General features: G+C 42.4%; 1 protein-coding gene across 6 annotated transcripts in view; it reads right to left on the reverse strand.

Moving 5' to 3' along the window:
- LOC124155500 (unconventional myosin-XVIIIa) overlaps nt 1-22,299 on the reverse strand; it is a 730,850-nt gene that overhangs the window by 175,504 nt on the left and 533,047 nt on the right. Inside the window, exons 1-2 of one of the 6 annotated variants that reach the window (XM_046529366.1) lie at nt 1,189-3,263; nt 1,018-1,158 (exon numbers count right to left, since the gene is read on the reverse strand). The exons of the other annotated variants lie outside the window; for them this stretch is intronic. Coding sequence (XP_046385322.1) covers nt 1,018-1,158; nt 1,189-1,947 — 900 coding nt within the window. The 5' untranslated portion in view covers nt 1,948-3,263. Of the gene's footprint in view, nt 1-1,017; nt 1,159-1,188; nt 3,264-22,299 lie in introns of those variants that run through there. 6 annotated transcript variants of the gene reach the window in all.

Raw genomic sequence — 22,299 nt, forward strand, 5'->3', positions numbered from 1 at the left:
TAAATAATCGCCATTAAGAGTAAGTGAATACCTGGCTAAATTTGGTAGATTTCTATTACGCTTAGGATAAAATATTGCCTAATTACATTTCACACCTTTTTTAACAAGCTACTAGGGATTCAAAAAACTGAGCTATTAATGGACAAAGATAACGGAACAGCTATTTTTTTAAGCCGAGTCGGATTTAAGTAAGAGTGGACTAAAACTATGTTCCTCTTTTTATTGCGAACATTGATTATTCCCTTGAAAGCAACCTGAGAAGATTGAAATCGGTCATGTTTATCAAAACATTGACGCATGATACATCAAATTGAATGTGGAAACCAACAGATACTAATTCCACAAAGCGAAAGTAGATGTTAGCCAATTTCATTAAACCAGACCAGAAGATGACCTGAGATTGCTGGAACCTGGCGTGGGAATACATATAACAATAGTGTGGAGTGAATCAAACTGTATGTTTCTGTATCATGCCCCAATTCCAATGCTCAATTTATTTCAAAGTACTCCACCGATTAAGGCACGTTTCAATGGAGTACTTAACAAGTATTCTCCAGCCTCCCTTTCCCACATGTACTTCCCTCTTCAATTCCCAATACGGCCTACCACCTTTCACTACAACTAAAAATCCAATTTTTTCCTTCCTCTCCCTCGTTTACCTTTCTACCCTCAAAAACTGTTTTTTAACATCCGCTCCCCGTTCAGTAGCTACCCTACCCTCCCTTGCGCAGTCTAGACCATATACAGATTACGAATGAGTCGCCTATCCCACCAATCAACACCTATTTTCTTGAGAATATCCATTAACTTTACACAGTCAACTCTATCAAAGGTAACTCTTCATACAATTAGTAAATCAATTTCATAATTTACTTGTACAGGAAATCATTAAAATGCACGTAATGGGATGGTTATAACCGGTAGGGGGTGTGTCATGAATAAGTGTTGCGAATGAAAAAGAACATTTGTCAGCATTATTTGGGGTTTCACGGCACAGCCATTGTCATCCGCCCTCACCTCCTTTCGCTTCCACGACCCGGACTCTTCACTTGCCAGCGAAGAGCACGAGGAGCCGTTCCTCCGCCTCACCAGAGGCTCCTCCGCCTTCACCTCGACCCTGGCGGGCCTCCACGCCGTACCCGCGCCCCTCCGCCCCACCTCCCCGCACTCCGCCGCCCTCCGCTCCACCGACACCTCCTCTTCCGACGCACCCATCTCCGTCTCGCCTTCCTTGCGCCGCACCCGGTGCCGCGGCGACGCCGAAGGAGTCGATTCCTCCGCCTCGCTCGCCTCCTCGTAGAAGCTAATCAGCTTCCCCACGGGTATGGGCAGCCGGGGGATCAGCGAGACGGCGGGGACGCTCGCCGAGGTCACTGGCGGCGATGAGGACGGCGGAGGCGGCGGCGGCGGGGACACGGACAGCCTCGGCGGAGGGATCTTCGCCGAAGGCCAAGCGGGGATTTCAACGCTCGACCACACAATGGCCGGCAAGGGAGGGACCGGAGGCGGGCGATCGTCCTCTGCCGCCTTGGGCTTGGATGGGCCGATGGCTCTTCCATTGCACTGCTTCGACGATGCCTCTGTCTTGGATTCACCGCTGCTTCTGTCATGGTTCTGCTTCGGCAGGGCCTCCGACTTGGATTCGCCGCCCCACCAGCAGCAAGATGGCGGACTCGTGGAGGAATTCCAAGCGGGTAAAGCCGCACAGCCGTTGGAGGAGGGGTGTCTGGGGATCCGGGAGGCCCAGCTTCCAGCAAAGCTGTCCGAAGCGATGCTCTCGGTGGCGGAGAGCGAAGGGCCGGTCGTGTGGCGGTCGTGGTGGCGGAGGACGCGGAAGGCTTCCATGGCGACTTTCTTGGCGTCCACCGAGAAGGCGAGGAGCAGCGCGAGAAGGACGAGAACCAACGGAAGCACGGAGGGCAAAGCGAGGAGGCAAGCCAGCGGCATTCGGATGGACTTTGAATTTGTTGGAAGGGTGTCTGGGGGTATTCGGTGTGGAGTATTCCGCTCCCTCCACTCAGCACTTGGTGACACCAACGCTTGAACAGGACCCACAATTATCCTCGCCGAATATCGAAAAAAGCGAAGAGTGAAGCAAGTGGCGAAAATCTTAGAAAGATTACCCAGAGAAGACGAAAATCACCTCTTAAGCTCAAATTTACTAAGCCTAACAGCTACTAGTACACAATACTTTTCTCCAGTGGCAAGAAAACCTTGATGTGCTTCTTTTACCCAAACTTGCTTGTTAAATATCTCAAATGTTTCACGCCTTCACTTTTCACACCAAATCAATAGTAATGGTGCCCATCATTAGGTATACCATTGCGAATGTCCCTCTGCTACGTGACAGTGAAGTTAATCATGAGTCGATGACATCACAGAAAACGACGCCCTGATTATTTGGCATGAGATAATTTAATGCATTGATTCACGTAACCGTACTCGGCATACTTGAAAAGTTACGAACGAACGGAGAAGAAGTATGACATTGGGAACAAGTCACTCATCCGGCACAATATTAAAAACGCCCAATTTGAGGCCAGGCTCCAGGTTGGATGAAGCTTTGTTCTGGGAGAACACTTGTTGATTGCGCCTTGTGGTGGAGAACGCAGAAATAGATTGCCAGGGCTATATATCATGCTCCAAAAACGACCTTCCTGAAGGAGAAACAATCGTGTCCTGGGAGAGATAAAGGAGTCGACGCCGGAAACAGGCAGAGTTACCCACACATGATACCGAGTGGGAGAAGAGCGGTGGAGGGACTCAGAGCTGGATGCCGGCCGCGCGCACACACATCCACTGATTACACACACAAGCTTCCAGGAGGCACCAAAAGTTTTTCAAAAATAATTCAGATGATCAGGCACAAAGCCTGAAATTTGTTTCGGAAGGTTCCTAAGCTTTACCGCGTTCACAATTCATCCTTTCCTTTTGAGCGCCCAAAGAGAATGAATCCTGTTTCCGACCGATTTCGTCAAAGTTGCAAAAATATAAATTTATGCAGGGGAAAAAGTTTTGCAGCTGCAAAATGCTGATGAAAATAATGCTCACTTAGTAAAAAGGCTAGTTGCACAAAATATTTTCGGGAAAACTTGAGGAAACTTATTGGGTCCTGGAGCACTTCCCTGGCTGCGCGCCGGTAGATGACAGGTTCGCTGAGTATCCGCCGGGAGAACGACCACTACTGCCCGCCAATGTGACAACGACCTCTCGGCGAGTCTGCGCCACCACGCGCGCGCCCAACAAAAGGACTGACGCGACCACACAATCACCGCCTCACGGCAGCCTCCGCCCACTCCCCTCCCACACCTCCCCCGGCCTCCCCTCCGCCTCCTTCCAGCCGACCAGCGAGGAAAGCGAACCGGCCGGGGAGATCGATGCAAGCAAACACGGACGCTGGGAAGCGAAACCGCAACAATCTTCCGTGTACACCTGTGCACCGCTGACACCGACGACTGGTCCGGCCCGCGACTCCCGTCTCCCTGTCTGCACGCCCACTAACACCCGCCGTCCGTCGTCACGGTCCAGATTTAATGAGAAAGCTCCCGAAATTCACGAAACACACCTTCTCAGATCAGAGCACCTCAGCTACCTTCAGCCGACACTAGTACGCCGCCGTCAACTACTTTATGCCACACTGCCAGCGCTGATACTGCTCGTTGGCAAACTTCAAATGTTCTCTTGAAGTCAATAAAACGACGTAAACCTCTCATAAAAATCACTCATTCCTGGGAAGCACACTGAAAATTTGATTTTCGTTTCGCACTTCTAATTTTGTGAATATCGATTTTCAACAGTCAGCGGATACCAACGGCTTCGACGTCTGAGCGCCGTGGCAAAAAAACAATCCCAAACGCCGCCGCCGTAAACGAAAATACAGCCGACGCACAGGTCCAGCGTCCTTCTGGAGGCAGGGACCGAGACTTCGAGGGCGATTTTGGCGGGAGGGGCGCGTGGAGTTGCCAAGAGAGGGACGAGGAGTCGAAAGATGAGCCGTAACGGATACGAGTGGCCTCGGTGGACTATCGGCGAAGTGTGGAGGCTAAGGCGAGGTTCACCCTCATTCAAGGAGGAGAAGAGTTGCAACGAGAGGGGGGGAGGGAGGGGTGGAGAGTGAGTGCACCCGACGAACCGCCCCCACCCCCAATGAAGGGAGGAAGTTCTCTCACACGAGTTGGGAGAACAAGAACCATGGATTAAATAATTTAAGGATGGTATTGCCATGGTGGCCTGATGAAAAAAATCGTAGAAGGAAGGACAGGTGGAAGGGAAAAAGGGCAAGGAACGGCCACAAATGAGTTACGTCGGACAGATTATTAAGAACGTACAACAGAAAAAATACGTAAATATGAAAATGCTAGCTAATAGGAGAGCGGAATGGAGAGCTGCGTCAAACCAATCTTAGTGTGGTGACTTATGATTATGATGAATATTTTTATTTCATACAAACCAAGTCGGTAAATATAATGTAAATCTTTACGCGTAAGGTTGTATACATTTCGTAGGTGCTGATTATCCATTTCATACCTTAAATTGATAAAACAATTGGTAAGTATTGAGCGAACTTTTTAAGATACGCCCGGAATCACCAATGTCCGAATCGAAAAAATACGTCCACCACAACAGCCACTTAAGAAATTGACATGCCGTTAATATTCCTCTGCATGCTACCCCGCAAGTTGCCTTAATTGGCGCGTGACTTGGGTGCTAGGACACCAGATGTAAACAATGGAAATGTTACACCGGATTTCTGTCTCGTATTTATTAAAGTCCTTTGTTTTTCGGAGAAAAACGAATTCCCATGCCTATCCGTACGGCAACATATTTCTCTTTATTTATCATTTCTAACGGACCTGAAAATATAGTAAGGTTCACAATACGATGTTCTCCGAGTCGCTTTAAAGTTATTATTCTCAATTTCTCAAGCAATTTAAGCGTAGCGCGCAGTCTCCGAGTCTCCCATGGCTATAATTCGTTTAACATCTGGGTAACGCTTTCTTAACGCTGTAGCAGATTTCATTACGTTTGTAAAGAGAAAATCTCCAAAATATTAGTACTAAGTAAATTTAGGAAATCATTAAAAATCAAAAGATGAATATCCAATTGGAATCGCAAACATGTTAACCAAATAGAAGATAAGGTCTAAGATGATTCATTGAATCTTCATGAAAATCTGCGTAAGAGCACTGTATACTTAAAAATGTGCTTAAAAATAATTATGCAGCATAATACTTCCTCGTGCATAAAAGAATACGAATCTCAACGATAAACTCAGGAGGGAACTTTCATTCAATTGGCGCGGGAGATAATGGGTTTATCGTATCGCCATCCACGTTCCTCCCCCACCCCCCTAGCCATCGACGGAAAGAGATTTTTTCCCATCCCCTTCACATCCATAATTCATATTTCACGCTAGGATGGCTAGTGAGGAGGAACTTCTCAGAGCTTCTCAACACAAAAGCACGAGGGGATTTAGTGTAACCCTCACCACAATGGATGCATGATTGACCTTTTGAAGGAAGGCCGAGTTTTCAAGGGCGAAAAATACGTGGCAATGACAACAAAACACACTCCGAAAATGCCGCAACAATCATGACGAAAAAATACCTCTCCTATATGAAATCTCAGCAAACTTTACTTCGTGAAATTTAATGACGTTTACAACGAATAATGTATACGGTTCGAACGACTACAAACACTTATATAAAAGATTTTAAGGAACAAATGATTCAGTTGCTGATGAAACAATGCTATATTATAATACGTACGGTGGAACTTCCTCGTACGTGCTTCATAATTGAAATGGAATCTTCCTATCTTGAAAATTTTTAATTTACAACAATTATAGACATCGGGTATACTTTTTAAAGAATGAGACGGTGAGTCACTAAGTTTCATTTTTAAAGAAGTGTTCACACTTGAACATGATAATGATTGGCAATATTAGTCATCATTTAGCTAATATGCAAAGGAAAATTTATCATTGCATCCACCAATCACATCACGAACCTAAATTACAGTAAACTACCAAAATCAATTATAATAATAGTGCAAACATTTCTATTTTCCATAGACAATCCATGTTGAAACTATCATTCTGTGACTTTTTCTGGCACGAATAGTCTGTCGTGAAAAAAATTGGTATGGCTCAGAAATTAAGAATGGACAACTGAATAAAAAAAGAAATGAAAATGTAACTACGTCCTCCAAAAGATTGAGGAAGAAAAAAATTCAAGCCGGAAAGTCATTAATGCCGATCAGAGTGCGGGTGAACGGGCGAGGGTTATCGCTTCCGGTGAAAACAAAAACAGAGGAAGGGCCACGAAAACAAGGAGAAAAAAAATAAACTTTCGCTCGAGCAGAGAGCAAGCACAGATGCCTTGATGCTGATGACTAAGGACTTTCATCGAGACGACGAACTCTGAAGAGGTACGTCACCGTGAGGAGAGGACGGATGAGACCGCAGACTCAGCGGTCTCGTATCGACCGAGGGAGAGAGATTATCAGCAGCAAGCGGAGTCAGCCGGAGCAAGAACTTATGGGCACATGTACATACATTCTCCGACAGCTGCCTCATTCCTTCACACCTTTTGCTGGCTCGTATTTCTCTTCTGATAAACTTAACCATATAACTTAGGCTATTGAAGTCACTTAGCAAGTACACCTAATAGAGGAGGTCCCGGTCCATCCCTATAAGCTCGATTGATAGCCTGGCTGTTTCTGCAGGAGATTGTTGAAAGTGTTTTTAAAATCCTTTGATAGGGTTCGATTTGATAAGTAATTTATGCAACCATAACTTTTTTGTTATAATGACTTCTCTTTTTTTATTATTGTGCACTGTTTATGATATTTTTGTGATAATGAACCCTTTTCTGAGCATAAACTTGTCTTAATTGTTAAATATTTTTGTTTGCCTGTGCTGCCATATGTATTGGGTGGGAGCCTCACCAAAAGAGAGCTGTTCTGGGTTGCCTGATTTAATCAGTATTTTATGACATTCTTAGTGGATCTGTGTGCTATTAACCTAAGATAAATAGCAAAAAAGCATCTTCCTGGTCTTTTCTTTCCAATTCCATTTTCCGAATCCTTTTGGGTCATACAAGCTACCTATGGTTGAATTCTCGAAATAAAACTTTCCATAAATGTTATTTGATGGTACCTAAGTAGAATTCCGTGTCACTCTTCATTACTATTCTTCATTACTCAATGTCTTAAGATAGACAATCACCTTTACACTATCTCACATCGCGACTCGTAGCCATTGAACATCGCCGTTCCCGACTTACATCAAAAGGACGGCACTAATTACGTGGGATGATTATTTTCCAAGCAGTTCTCATAAAAGAGAAGCACTTCAACTGTTCTTAGGTTCCGCCGCCTACAGACATGCAATGAAGCCAATAAACACGACAAAGGAACTTCATGGAGACAGTCATTTGTAGAGCACACGAACTGTGGAAAATACTCTTCCGAGAGGGCAAAAGTAATAAGAATCATGGAGATAGCGGTTCATCTTTATCGCCTGTATTTGATTCGGAATTGAAAATAAATTCCATTCTTACGTTCAAATCTGAAAGCCACACGCATCAAACCCGTAGTATGTACCGCCTACTTAGCCAGGATTCAAACCCACGACCTTCTGTTCCATACCTTCAGTCATTGCGGAAAATGATTGTCATTTTTCTTACATAATTGAAGCAATTGCTAGACAATCGTACTGAAGGGACGGATAAAATGATCATGTGATTCAGGCTTAATACACAGCAATAGTTCCTTCAACTCCTGATATCCAATGAAAAACCTCCCGAATTAACAGATATTTCTATTAGCTCAATTTTCTTACTCCTTAAGAGTAGTACAAGTCCGATCTCGGTAAAACCTGAGCCTATTAGGCTTATGTTAAGGGTGGATTAATGCCAACGACGTTAGAATTTTATCCGCTAGTTAATTTAATAGCCATTAGGTAACACTCCATTAGAAAAGATGAAATAACATTTATTGCTTATTCAGCCTCGTTTTTTTTAATCTATAAAAAGCCTCATGACATAATTTCTTTTGATTAATAGTCAATAGTTATTCCGGTGAGTAAATTCTACGTTGCTTCTTAACAAATTCAAGAGATCAGGCAATACTTTAAGGAACAGTATTACATTTACGGACCATTTTTCGCATCTCATCTAGAAGCTGCCTCTCCTCACCCACCATGTCCAGTACTATGTCGTTCCTCCTCCTCTTTGTCCACTTCACCTTGTACATCTCCAGACTCATATCTCGAACACATCGAACGTGGTCTTACTTCCCTCCTTCCTAAGTTCCAAAGTTTCCGCACTGTAAAACGAAACACTCCAGATCAAGCTCTTCACTAACCTTATCTTCAAAATCTTACATAACGATCCTCTAATGCGCTCCTTCTTGCCCACTTCATACATTAATCCACGAATATTACAAAATAGAATCCTCAGAGTCGGCCTCTAAATCTGTTGCCAACCACCGCGCATTTAAATGGGTTTACAAAAGTCGCCACTCACGTCGCTGACGGACAAATTGATCCGAGTTTCACGGGGAAGGTATAATTAAGGGTGTCATGTGAAATTCACGTTCATGAAGATGCGATTTATCGAATTCATAACTCTTCGATGCTATTCCTCGCAGCTGCAACGGCAGTACTGCAAAATATTGGGAAAAAGTGGATCGATTAGCACACATCACCGCGCCGCGGACATTTTTGAAAGCGGATTAAAATGCGACCGAAGTGGCAACAGATATCTAGGGTATGGAATTGGGCCTCCTCTATGCAGTCCCCCTGCATAAATCAAAGGTATTTTGTACCTGAAAATGACGCTCAGGCGTCCATACGCGTTGCATTTTATTTTTCATCAAAGTGGTGGATAGTGCAACATGGGGAGATCAATAACCGGGCATCAATGAGCGCGAAAATGCTCGCCGAGACGAAAATCGCGCCAGAGGCCAAGAGCGTTCGCCATTTCACGGACAAGGTGACAACGCCTACGCGGCAATCCGCCTTGTACTGCTTCCTCCCACTCCCACGGCGCCCCCTCTGCACCCCCAGACAACGCTCGAGAAAAGACATTCTTAAGAGGGTGCTTCACTCCCACTTGGCCGATTGCATTTGGTCTATATTTCCAGAGGTATTAATAGTTAGTAACTTCGCTATCGACATGAAATATTCAGGCTACGGAAAGTAGCGCATTGTTGAATGAAATTTAATTTCCACGTGCCTTAAACAAATTAAATTTTAGTTGAAAAAAGTAGCAATTCATCAAACAGCACATCATGTGACAGTTCCAGCACACGAACCTTGGTATCTTAATTAAAATTACACCCATTGCCAATATTAACCAGTATTTGTCGGAAACAAATAGTTACGTAAGAAAAATTCCTGATGCAGTACTAAGAGACACTGGAGATACGTTTACGGGATTAAAAATAAAATTGTTAAATAAAAAGAATTATCAAGAATTGAAGAATTGAGTGGACATCTCGTCGAACCAATCCCAGGATCAATTAATGATGACAAAAATTGAAAAGTCGCTTTTATGCCGAAACACTTTTCTCATCATTTGAGACTCTTACTAACAATAAGATAGAAAAAAACAAGAGAACATTGCAGGCTCTTTTCATACATGGAGCAATGAAATTCCAATTCGCAGGGGACGTAAGCAATAGGCTTTAGAAGCCGAAAGAAGAATTGGGTGGAGATCTCAGCGGAACCAATACAATGCTTTCTGGCCGATGATTATTACGACTGCATTCGTTTTATTTACAATGAAACCATTTTTTGCCATTTTAGACGGCTATAGATAAAGAAGGAAACGATTGTAAGTTGTGCGTGTAGAAAAATCAACCCCTTGCGCTGAAATGACGAGTCTGGATGAACTTCCGATGCCACATCGCAAAACGACGAGTGTAGATAGTCATCATGTGTTCATAATTTTAGCACTATTTAGGGGAATAATATAAATAGTTTGTAAGTTTACAACCGTAACGTACATTAAGAACTCAAAGTTCATGAAGTACGATGCATTGGAAGTAATACAATGATTTATACGGGAAGCGGTAGCTGATATTAGCGATAGCCAATTCGGAAGATCCCCTGAGGATGAACAACAAGTCGCTGCTCGAAACGTCGGGTAACATGGGAAACATCAACCGGTGGAAAACCCTAGAAACTTTTCTGCAGCAGATACGCTGGGAAAACCTAAGATCGTTCAGCGAAAGCTGTGTTCTCCATGTATTTAACTAGATACTTTAAGATACAAAATAATAATAATACTTTTGTACTTCGCTGTTCTACGTTGATTACAAACCACAAAATATCATTTCACTATCTACCATTCCATTCAAAAAGAACCACAGAAAAAATAAAAAAGTAAAAGGAGCACGATATTGACAAAATGCATTGACGTGTAAGGGGTTAAATTTCAATTGGCACGGGCGATCCACGCAATTGGCTCTCCCCCAACGCCTCCCCGTATCTACGGCTATGATCGCGTTCGAACCGTTTCCTCGGGCCACTCGGATGATGAATCCCCTGGTCATCCGATGCCACTCCCCCGTTGGGAGAGGGAATTCGCGGGACGCGAGGCACGCCCGCTTAACGGCAGACGCGGCTGTGATTAGGGCGAGAGGGAGAAAGCACGTAGCGCGACTAGTTTTCCCGGACGAGCACCACAAGCGCAGGGCCGTAGATCCGTTAGGGCGCGATTCCGCGGCCCATCACGTACGTGCATACACACGGGGCCTCATCCGAAACTCGTGATGGGCCATTGTGATGCCGCCCCGGGCGCACGAGAACTCGGCCATTGTCTAGCAAATCGGCTACGAGGGTGTGGAGCTACCAACTAACAGCGCCTGTATCGGCGCGGGACGCGTGCTTGGCGGACAATTGAGTTCGAACGAGACAAAATCAAGTGCTCGTAAAGCATTTGCGAGAATTCCTCCACGAAGTCTCCACTCCAGAGAGAAGAGGCGTCATACGGAAAATATTTCTCTCAATACGACGCGACGCAAAGAATTCAAATCGTTCAACGCTAGTCAGCCACATGACCGAAGCTATTTTGAAACGATACTTGACTCATTAGGTACCATATAAATGTATATATTATTCGGGAGGGAACCTCAAGTAGCGGCTTAGAATATTAAGAGCATCCAAATCAACATGACCAGTGTGAGTAGCATTCATTGAATTCAAATGAGAGATGAATTCAGAGGACAAAAGGCATTCCGAAAAATTCCCTCGCGCGCTATTTCACAGCGGACGTGTTTTACGCGAAGTAATTTCGTCATTACCAAGGAGAGGAACCTTAATCATTCAATATCTGTAGCCAATAGATTGAGGCAATTTTGAAACGATTCCTTAGTCTTTATGAACTATATTCAATCTAGGTAAAATATGTGCGTATGAAGGATTTAAAATTACCCCCGGAGATATAAGAAATAGATCGCCTTGATATGGTTGCATTTTAACCATTACTTTAATTTTTCAAAGGCTTCCAGAGAGTAATTCAAAAATATCCAGATATAATTCATTTAACCGACGATTTTTGTCCATATTTTCGTCGTTTTAAGGGCAATAAGAAGAATGATGAAAATCAAATGGATCGCCCGAGTTAGTAACGAGGAAGTCCTAAGAAGAGTAGGAGAGAAGAGAAGCCTCATGAAAACCTTAATAAGAAGACGGAACAACCTTATAGGCCACATCTTGAGACATGATGGCCTGACGGAGACAATCGTCGAAGGACAAGTGGAAGGCAAGAATGGAAAAGGAAGACCCCCAACAAAATATATGGAACAAGTAAAGAGAGATGTGAAAGAGAAGAAATACGTAGGTGTGAAAAGATTAGCTGATAGGAGAATAGAGTGGAGAGCTGCGTCACACCAATCCTAGGATTGTTGACCAGTGATGATGATGAATTGCTTGTTGCACGCTAAGAAGTATTCGTTATTCTGAAAAAATAGTCCAAATAGGAGAGATATATTTCATTGGAACAATATTGACTTGATATAAAATGCCATTCACAAATAACGCAATCACAAAAAGCTGTAAAAATGAAAATAGTTCTATTTATCGTTGACAAACTCACAAATTAAACCTAATACATTTCGCAAAGGAGTCTTTCACCACAAGGAAAGAGTTGTTGAAAAGAATCTTTCTAAAGAGTCATAGAGAATAAAAAAGAAATTTCCTAAATAGACAGGAAACGCAAATTGAGGAGCACACGGTGTTAGGTAAGGAAAGATAATTGCGAGAATATCATAGGGTGAATAGATGCAGATACCCATTAAAAAATACCGACACCAGGTCGTTCAGCTCGGGTGATAAAAAAAATTATTCCGTAAAAGTTTAGGAATTTAATGAATTCCATCTTCAGGGCTTAATAGAAAAAAATCATATGAGGGCACAACACAAATATTCACCCAAATGTGGAGTATCAATGATGGTTTACCCAAATAATATGTTGTAAGGTAATTATCCATCTGGAATATTATGGAATTCATTGCATTTCTAAACGCTGGCAAAGAAGGATTTTTAAATCTTCCTAACTGACAACCTACCCTCGATATTTTTGATGGCTATATAAATCAAGATGTCGAGATGAAAGATACCGCATGTATGGATATATGGCATATTGTGGGGAAATGGTATATATGGTGTAAAGGGCAAATATATATGACGCTAAGTCATAGTAAAGGGTAAAGGGTAGGGTGCTTTTCCGTCGAATAGACTTTGTGAAAAGCTTTCACATGGTGAGGGAGCGGGTTGTGTATTAATGAAGAGCGCTACCTCGCAAATCTAACCATAGGAAGAAGCATAATCAAAGAGAAAGACTTGAGGGCGTGCGTAATATTACTTAAGTGCAAGATCCTTAACGAACTACTTTAACTGAAAGGTATTTAAAAGATTACGAATACACGCGTGAGATAAGCGGAACAAGAAAATACATGGCTCGCATTACGAGCTGCCGGAGAGTTCACATGAAGAGCGGAAAACGTGACTTGCATATTCGCTCTCCTGAACTGAGCACGCACGCACCGAGGGCTTAGTAAAAAGCAAGGAAATGAGGAGGTTCGTAAACATCCCTCTAAGTCTCCAATGTCTTGATGCGGCAGATCGTTAGCTTGGCATTAAGGATAGCATCTCTACCCTTACCACCGTGAAATTCTTGCCTTTCCCCAACTTTCCACGCAATTTCGAGTCGTCTGCTTCGAAAACCGTTACGCATGAATTTCTGCTCGTTCCAACCGAAAATGATAGGGACGAAAAAAAGGTTCTTAAAGGGCAAATCGGACCCCTTTTTGGGTTTTGGTGCGAATCGGTGTCTTTAGCGATGGAAGAGACCGCTAGGGGGATTGGGGAAATTTCGGAGAAAGGACAATTAGCAATGTACAGACTCCTAACTCCGTCACGCTATCCGTCACGCGAAGATAAAGACAGAAAATAATACAATCCGCATTACCGTAAGGAGGGAGGAGAGACGTTATTACGGCAAATTATTATGTTTTCAAGGAATGCGTAACATATTTATTTTCCAGGCATTCCGTCACGCTCATCTTTAAGGTTAGCTCGTGCTAGAGGGAGAATTGGGAGGAGAGGCGGGGGAGAGGTTGGGTGGATTGGCTAAGATGAGGAGAGTAGCGTTTGATAAATATGCTGAATGTTGGATAACAGTCTTCCGCAGAGAGGTATGGATAACTTGAGTTTTACGGATACTCAACCGCTTACGTTATCCTGTGATGACAACTAGTTTCTCTGGCGTTAAAGTCAGTGCCTTCATGCACTTAGGATCAGGCCACAGAAACATATCATCATCACAGATGAACGCAAGTTGAATGAACTTCCTCAAAATATAGCATTCCATGAGTATCTCACTCTTTGACCTTCCAAATCTTGTAGATAGCTTTTAGTGCCTTATAACCTTGGGCTCTTCGAGTCAGTTGTGAAAAATACTTTCTTTACTAATATGAAATAAATTAAAACTAATAAGTGTGACGAAAACGTCGTTACGAGGTTTGGGTCGCTCAGTTAATTACACTCTTTTATAGAAATCGGGCCTACTATGTAATTTTTTAACATAAAATCGGCGGCATGAGAGGGTAAGAAATGAGAAGGTATACCGAAGAATTGGCTACAATATGGTACCGAGGAGCACCATCTTCCAAAGATTTTAAAGAAGTTGAGGCTTAGTTTTTTACTTTTTTGAGATTCCCAGAGCTTTGGCATGAGTAGTGTGATTGTCTAATGATCAAACTTTTTACCTGTTACATTTCAAATTGTAAACCTGCTTGGATCCCTTGCGGAGGCAGGCATCTGTACAAAATTTATTTATTTACTCCTGCACCACCGAAAACAGCATTATTGGCCTTTTACGTCGAGGTTTTTAACTTAACAATCAAACGTACACGAAATACTTGCCCTGAGTGGGGGAAACCTACCCAATCAGGATTCGAACCCGCAACCTTTTCTGTTGCTGGCAAGGACCTCAACCCGCCGCCAGAGAGGCCAGCAAAATGCGGAAACTAGAAATTTCTGAATTTCAAATGGGTTTTGGTATGACCAAATACCATTTGAATGACCTGAAAACTTTATTGCGATACCTTTTTTCATGCATTCGGACGCAAAAATGGAAATACCCCTCCAACTTCCAGAATTTCGCTTTTTTTTAGGACACCCTACAGCATCACATATAAGCCGTCAACAATTATTCATCGTCTGCACTGCTGCTGGCTAGGAAGCAAGAGCCAAGGGAGAAATGAAGAGATGGAGAGATGCTGGAGCATAGTCTAGCAGCATCTCACGTTACGTACATGGAAATCCGACCTTTGCGACTGTGGTTTCGGGCGAACGGGCGTGATGGGAAGCGGCGGTTGCCCTTAAAACATAGTGGGAGAAGGAGGAGCGCAGCTTTCCCCAAATTGGAGAGGGTGGGGAGGAGGGGGGGGGGGGAGATCACTTTCCACACGCCCCCAAGGGAGTTGGATTGGAGCTCAGTTCAAAAATCCCGAGAGAAGTCCGGAATGACATTCGGAGCCGTGCGAATGTTTCGCTAAGGTGGAAATGGTTGTCTCCTTCACCTTCTCTTTCATTTGCACCTTGATGATGAGAGAGAGGCATCTTTTTCTTGTAAGAAGCTTTATAATACTGATAGCCCGAAACCAAGTGAGCTACAAGGGCGTACCCAGGATCAAAACCAAAGAGGGGGGGGGTGAGCCATGGGCATTCAAGTTGTAAAATTTTATCCCGGAAAAGGTTAATGAAACCAACTTCTAAGAAAATTATGACAGCTATTTATTAGTTTTTAAAATGATTCGCTTGAAAAAAAACTATTTTTATTTTAGCTGCATGTTTTATGCTAATATCCCTATTCGTGGGTTTAAAGAAAGTTTTTTGAAAACTTTCTTTTCCAACCAGTTCTGATTTTGCTTCTGGGGGGGCAGCTCCCCCCTCCTGCACTCCGCCCATGGTGAGATATTCACACAACTCCTCTATTTTGCGTCTGAAAATACCGCTGATTGACTGATTCTGTCGAAAGGGATGGGTAAACATAGCGGCTACTTTGTATATTTCGATTGCAATAGTTAAAATTTATACTCACGTTTGAAACGAAGAGAATAGCTTCGTCACACAAAACCAATGACCTGAAGTATGCTTAACGTGACGGTGTGGTGACTGACTAGTGAGGCTATACGAGGGTTAATCCTTTCACAAACACACCACGCCAAAAAACGGCGACTTATGACAAAGGAACGACCAAAATATTGAATAATGCATTAACTCTGCTGATGGAAAGGATTTTAATGTCACTTTTCATTTTTTCAGGGTTAACTACGATTTTTTTCTCCGTGCGTATTCTGCTATATATAGCCCTTCCTCTCCTAACTACCAAAATGTGATAATTAGTTAACTATGCATAAACTAAACTCTCACTGCCTCTATCTAACCAGACGATTGGCTTCTACTACAAAAACAATTACATCATAATACTCAAGCTTTCATTATGTAACCATCTGTGAGAAAACGGGCATATAAACTAGATCCCATTTAGAAACCTTTCTTGGGGTTCTTATGATCCCATGTGATTTTCGTATAATTTATCAATTTCGTTCAGCTAGGTGATTAATCACCAACATCGTCAACTTCAATCATAACGAGTGCTTCAATTCAAACTCTAAGAGTAAATGTCGCAATTTTGGAGGAATTTTAATTCTTGTGTAAATATGTAGCATTGACATACGCATCATTGCCAAAACAAGAAGTTTAATATAAATTTTAAGCTTAATAAAGTATTTTTCTATTTGCGAATTAACTTTTTACGGTGTATTCACACCCGGGACTTCCAAGCCCGTTTTTGAAGCCTACGTTAGAGTGAAAACAAGGTAGAACTCGCATCATTTTTGCCAATAGATGATCACAAACGCTTTGTGTTAAAACAATTCCATAACGCAACGGAAGAAAAACTAATGCCCTCACTAATTTTCTCACGGATTAAATTAACGCCTCAATGTATTGGAAAAATGAAATGCACGTAGCACGTAATCTAAATAGTTCAAGCCAATATAAATACATATAGAGACACAAAAAAAGAAACACTCACACGGGAAACAGAGGTTGAGAAAGAAGTTAGTACTTCGAAAGCTTCCGAGCTTATTTTCCCGTGTGAGTGTTTCTTTTTTTGTGTCTCTAAGTGCATTGATATCGACTTGAACTATTTATATATAGACCGGCTTAAAGGAAAAAGAATATCACTACATTTTTTTCCCGCGCGGCAATGGGTGAAATGCACTGGAACCGCTGCCACCTGACGATATAATTACTCATCTTATGCGAGATACGCAATTTTCTCGGTGGGGGGCGGCACGAGCGAGCGAGGGGCACTCTGCAGAAGAACACCTGGCACTCCGGCGGAGCAAATGTGCAGGAACTCATCCTCCAGACATCCGTGGCATTTACGGGAGTTGCGGTACCGCGAGGGAAGCGCAGCCGAGCCGATTAAGTGTTTACAAATGCCAAACCACCGTAGAAACCGTCAATTAGCAATTCACTTCAACATCGCTTCATTCCATTCGTGATTACAGGGCTAACTTTTAAATTCGCGAATACTGAAATGTAAAGACTACCATCGCATTACAGACTTCCTGGTTTTCAAGCAATCATCTTCCAGTAAAGTTAGGAGTTCTAAACCAGGGTAGAATGAGATTCCTTTCACCAATAAGTAGAAATAATATTTTTATAGCGATAGAAAGCCAGAGTTGGTTAATTTTAAATGTTCACTTTCGCAAAGAAGAGTCGCACGAAACACTTACCACACAATTCAATATTAGCTTTTCGTAATATATGGAGGCATTTATGAAATTTAGAAAGTGAGAGAAATTTAACGCTCCATTGTTTTAAAAGCCTATAACTATCACATTCCACGATCCTTGGAGGGGAGTCTCGGTCATACTTCGCGATAGATGTACAAAATGGTGCAGGTTTGTTAAAAAATAAAAGCCATTTTCAATTCATCAGGATTCACGACCTGGCAGTAGTAATAAGAAATTATTTTTCCATTCAGGAAATTCGGGAAGTAGTAATAAGAAATTTTTAAGCAAAAATGATGTAATGAGGGCAATCAAAATGGATGGAGAATGGTAAATAGTGGGCAGTTAAATGTATGGAAAATTAAAAAATTACAATTTGTGAGGTTCAGATAACAGAGAGGAATGGAGAGCTCCGTCACACTAATATTACGATTGTTGGCTTATGATGACGATGAAGTTTTATTAATTTATGTTATATATGCACGAATGAGGTTTCATAACATAGCCACATCTCCCTCGTTAGATGATAGCAGATGAGAGTCGTCAGGGGGAAATTTGTGAACCATATGATTGAGTACGGTAATACTCATGCTTTCGATAATGAAATGAGTTCTCCGAGTAAATCCTGAAGTTATTAGTAATTTTCCCAAAGCAAACTCGTCAAAGCCGGGTGATGAAATAAGAGGATGAAAATGAATAATTCCTGGAATGATATCGATCGATTCGGCTTTCACTTGGTAAAATTCATGCTGAATGAAAATATACAACCCTAGCACATTTTCAGTTTTTTTAAGTACTAGTATGTTAGGTACTATAATTATGTAATTATTATTCTCGTAATACTATTATTAAACCAACTACATTCGTTTATTAGGCTCTAGTATTTTTAATCATTACCTGATAAAAATCTTTGAAAATTTACAAAGGTTGTACGTCATTATTCTATTCCAGAAATGCTTGAAAAACTCGCTCTAAGGCTGGGGGGCAGCTAGGAATTAAGGTTGGGAGGGTCCAGGTGCAACTAATACCGATGTAAGTGTGAGGTATGGTATACCCACCAAGATAGGCGTTATGTGCGAGATTAATAAATTGCGGAATTTCAAGATAAATGGTTCAAAATGGTGAGTTTTACGGCTTTCAGAGGGATATTCTAATAATCCATGCATTATTCTATTAGTCATATCAATCCAATAAAGTAAAATGGATTAAACTTAAAAAAATTTCTGAGCTCTGGGGGGGTTTTTATCCCCCCTCCCTCGCTGCGCCACTGCTCTTAGGCTAGCGTCTCTAGCTGTCCTATTAGAACTTAGAAAAGCGCAAAAAAACGATCATGAGTGCGAGAGGAGCATTTTCAGAGGCACACTGGACCCAGGCAACACGGAAGGCGACAACACTCCCCAGAGAGAGGGGTCAACGCTTATTTTTTTTTATACGGCCGCGTTAGTCAGAGCGGGCGATGGCCATTCGGAACAGGTTGGCACCCACGCACCACCCTCCTGGTACCCCCCCTTCTCTCTCCCCCTCCGAAACAACCGCCACCCGTTACTCCGACCTCCGTCACCACGGTGCACCCTGCCTCTTGAACCTGCTACCCCCCTCCTCCCCCCGATACGCCAAAACACGAACTGGCGATCGCAGAATGAAAAGGAGTGGTCTATCCACATGCCAACAGAAACTCCCAGCCAACTCTCCACACCCACCATACGACGCGGGCTGACTATTGCCCCGGAAGCGAAAAACATACGCCTCTGCTTTTGGAGTTGAGGGAACGATTCCATAAGGAAGGACCACCGCAGTGATCGACTTCATCGTCGCAATGGCTATAAAGTCAACCGCAGACTTTCTCGAATGCCTTATCCGCCACACCAAGCAGTATTGAGTCTTACGTGAACCCAGGAAACCGCGTGCAGCATATAGATCCTGCCGCGTGAACGGTGTTGAAATGCACATGGATTGTTATGAGAAAAAAATCGCCCTGGACCTGGAATCGAACTACTTTAACTTTCTGGGCAATTGTGCAGACCACTACGATATCCAGGATTCTAAAATCTCTAATAAGAGCCTACTGCATAGCGTATGAGGCCTGCGCAGTGGCACGGAAACTCAAAAGTCCATGTTTCGATTACCAGTTCACGGGACTTTTTTTCTCATGGCAATTCATGTGACGTACGAAACCACGTACCTATTTTGCATTACATATTAACAATAAGTATTGGTAAACATACACTGATTTTCTATATCAGTGTACTTGTCCTGAAGTTCTACTCGGTACAAAGAGAAATGTATGCTAGGTGGGAACTCACACCACCCGAATGAATGCGCAAGTGTAACAGAATAAGTTTCATTACTTTCCATAATATAAACCTTATATTAATTTTGGACATAGGCACCATTTTATAAAAAAAACCATTCCCCTTTCCGACGCTTGGCAACACTAATTTTTTCATCTTCAGGGCTTGAGAATTTTCAATTAATATGCGTTAATAAAAGAATAATTTCGAACACTTTAAATATTAAATTTTAATTCATAAAAGTTTTAAAACCATAGAGATACTAAAACAAATGTTGTAAAACTTCGCCAAGATCAGCAAAGAAAAATTCTCCAAAATAAAAACTAATAAAAATACAAATAAAAGGGCATAGAAAAACTCAGCTTCACCACAAATAACGACGAAATATAAATGACTGAATACATATTCTGCATACTATTACTTTGGACAGTCGAATAAAAACCTCCAAGGTTTATGACCAGAATTGTATTTCGGATGACCGAAATCGGACCGGAGGAGGCTAGATATTGTTTAGTAAGGCTTCCGAGATATTTGGGTGATCTCCATTTTTGTACGTAAAACCCTCATGATTTTAGATATGTTAGGCAAAAATGAACAATGCCTAAAGGTATTTAGAGATGATAACAAATTAATACACTATTTTAAGAAGTTCTGAATTGAAATTAGAGTTTTCACTCCTGTCAGGTTTTAAAGCATTTAACACGTCCATAATACGAAAAAAGAAGTATGAATTTAACCGTAAAACATCCACCACCCAGAATCCCGAAAATCATGAGCTCAATGATGCATGATTTTAAATGCAACACCTCAACAAGTTGAGAGGGCATGTTGACCATCATCGTTCTCACGACCGCGTTGCATTAAGAAAATAAAGGGAGAGAGGGCCAAGAGGGGTCACCACACGCAATCCGGCTGAGAGAAGGGTCAGGAAAGGTCGCTGCATTCCACGCGCAGGTGCGATAGAGGGACCGCAAGGCAAACGCAAACACAATGGACAACCGCAACGCGCGAGGCGTCACGTGACTGATGACTGATTGCGTGGCGCTAACGGAATAGTTGGCGCGCGCGGGAAAACGCACGGGCACGGATAGCACGGGGCAGGGGCGCAGCTAGGAATTAAGACTAGGGGGGGGGGGTTTAGGAGTTGCAACTAATATCGGGGTGTATGAGGGTATGGAATACCCACCAGGATAAGCGATATGAGCGAGATGAATAAATTGCGGAATTTTAAGAGAAATGGTAAGTTTTACGGCTTTCTGAGTGATATTTTATTAATCCTTGTACTATTCTATAAGTAATATCAATCCAATTTAAAAAAATGGATTAAACTTATAAATTTCTCTGAGCTCTGGGGTTGGGGGGTTTATCCCCAAACCCCCCCTCGCAGCGCCACTGGCACGGGGACTTATGCTGGACCTCCAGAGTAAATACAAACAAGAGATATATTCGGATTCTGCGCATTCGACAACAAAGAAAATACACTGAACTGAAAACAATGGAATAATAAGGGAAAGGAAAGCGTGGTAAGCTTATTAGGTAGAGCGCTTGGCCGCTGATCTAGTGGTCCCCGGTTCAGATCTCGGGTGAAGCCTTCGGACACCACTAATTAAAGTCCTCAATGAGCGAGGTGAACCTAAATGCGTGAAATTCACACGTCTGTGGATTAGTTCGGGATGAGCTCTACCCTAACCTAAACAAACCAACCTTCGGGTAGAATCACCGAGTGATTGAGTAATTAAAAAGAGAAAATTGCACTGAAGAAAAATCATTCATTGTTTTTACCTGCATTCACGCTAGAATATCAACATATATCTCCGAATGCTCCCTATTTGTGAAGAGAACTAAAATGTCTTTCCAAACTGACGACTTTTTTGGGCGTGATAGAAGCGACATGTAATTGGGCGTTAAAGTTTCACACTTCAGAGCTCCGGGTTACGACGTTAATTTTACCTTGCGCTTGCCAGCTGTATGTTTTACCTCTGAATATTCAAACGATGACGCATTATCATAGCGGCGGAAGGTTATCTTAATTATACGATAAGGTTGTAAGGGAAAGAGCAGTTATGAGAACTCATTTACTCAGAAAATGCAAAAAATATCACTTTTCTAAAAGACACCTAAATTTTTAGCAGAAACTACCAATTAGTTAAAACGGAAAAGAAAAAGATCGGAAATTCTCAAACTCTTTCTTTCTAAAAGTATATGCACATTATTTTTTAATCGATAGCACCCATTCGCTCTAGTCCGCTCCAAGGTACTCAGTGATATTAGGTTATCACATGAATACGCATGAAGCTTATTAATCATCCCCTTGGGCGCATGAAAAAGAGGTTAAGTATAGCAGTGGCGTAGCTATGGGGGATGAGGGGGGGATAAATCCCCCCCTCACAAAGCCTCAGAGAAATAAAACAATATTCAAAACATATTGGGGAAATAACACCCTGCGTCCCACCAACTTCATAAAAGTTCTAGCTATAGATACGTACAAGGCAGACAAATTTTGAACAAATATAAAAACGATGGCTCTCCCACGTTTTAAATATTTCTAAAAGAAAATAAGCACGACAATTAGTATCTAATGATGAATGGATAAACGATGCGCTAGCTTGGATACTAAACAATCAAAGAAGCGCCACCCTAGATGACACGAAACTAAACATTTTGAAGAAGGAAGCCAATATGGACGATT

Source organism: Ischnura elegans, chromosome 3 (assembly GCF_921293095.1).
Source record: "Ischnura elegans chromosome 3, ioIscEleg1.1, whole genome shotgun sequence".
NCBI lineage: Eukaryota > Metazoa > Arthropoda > Insecta > Odonata > Coenagrionidae > Ischnura > Ischnura elegans.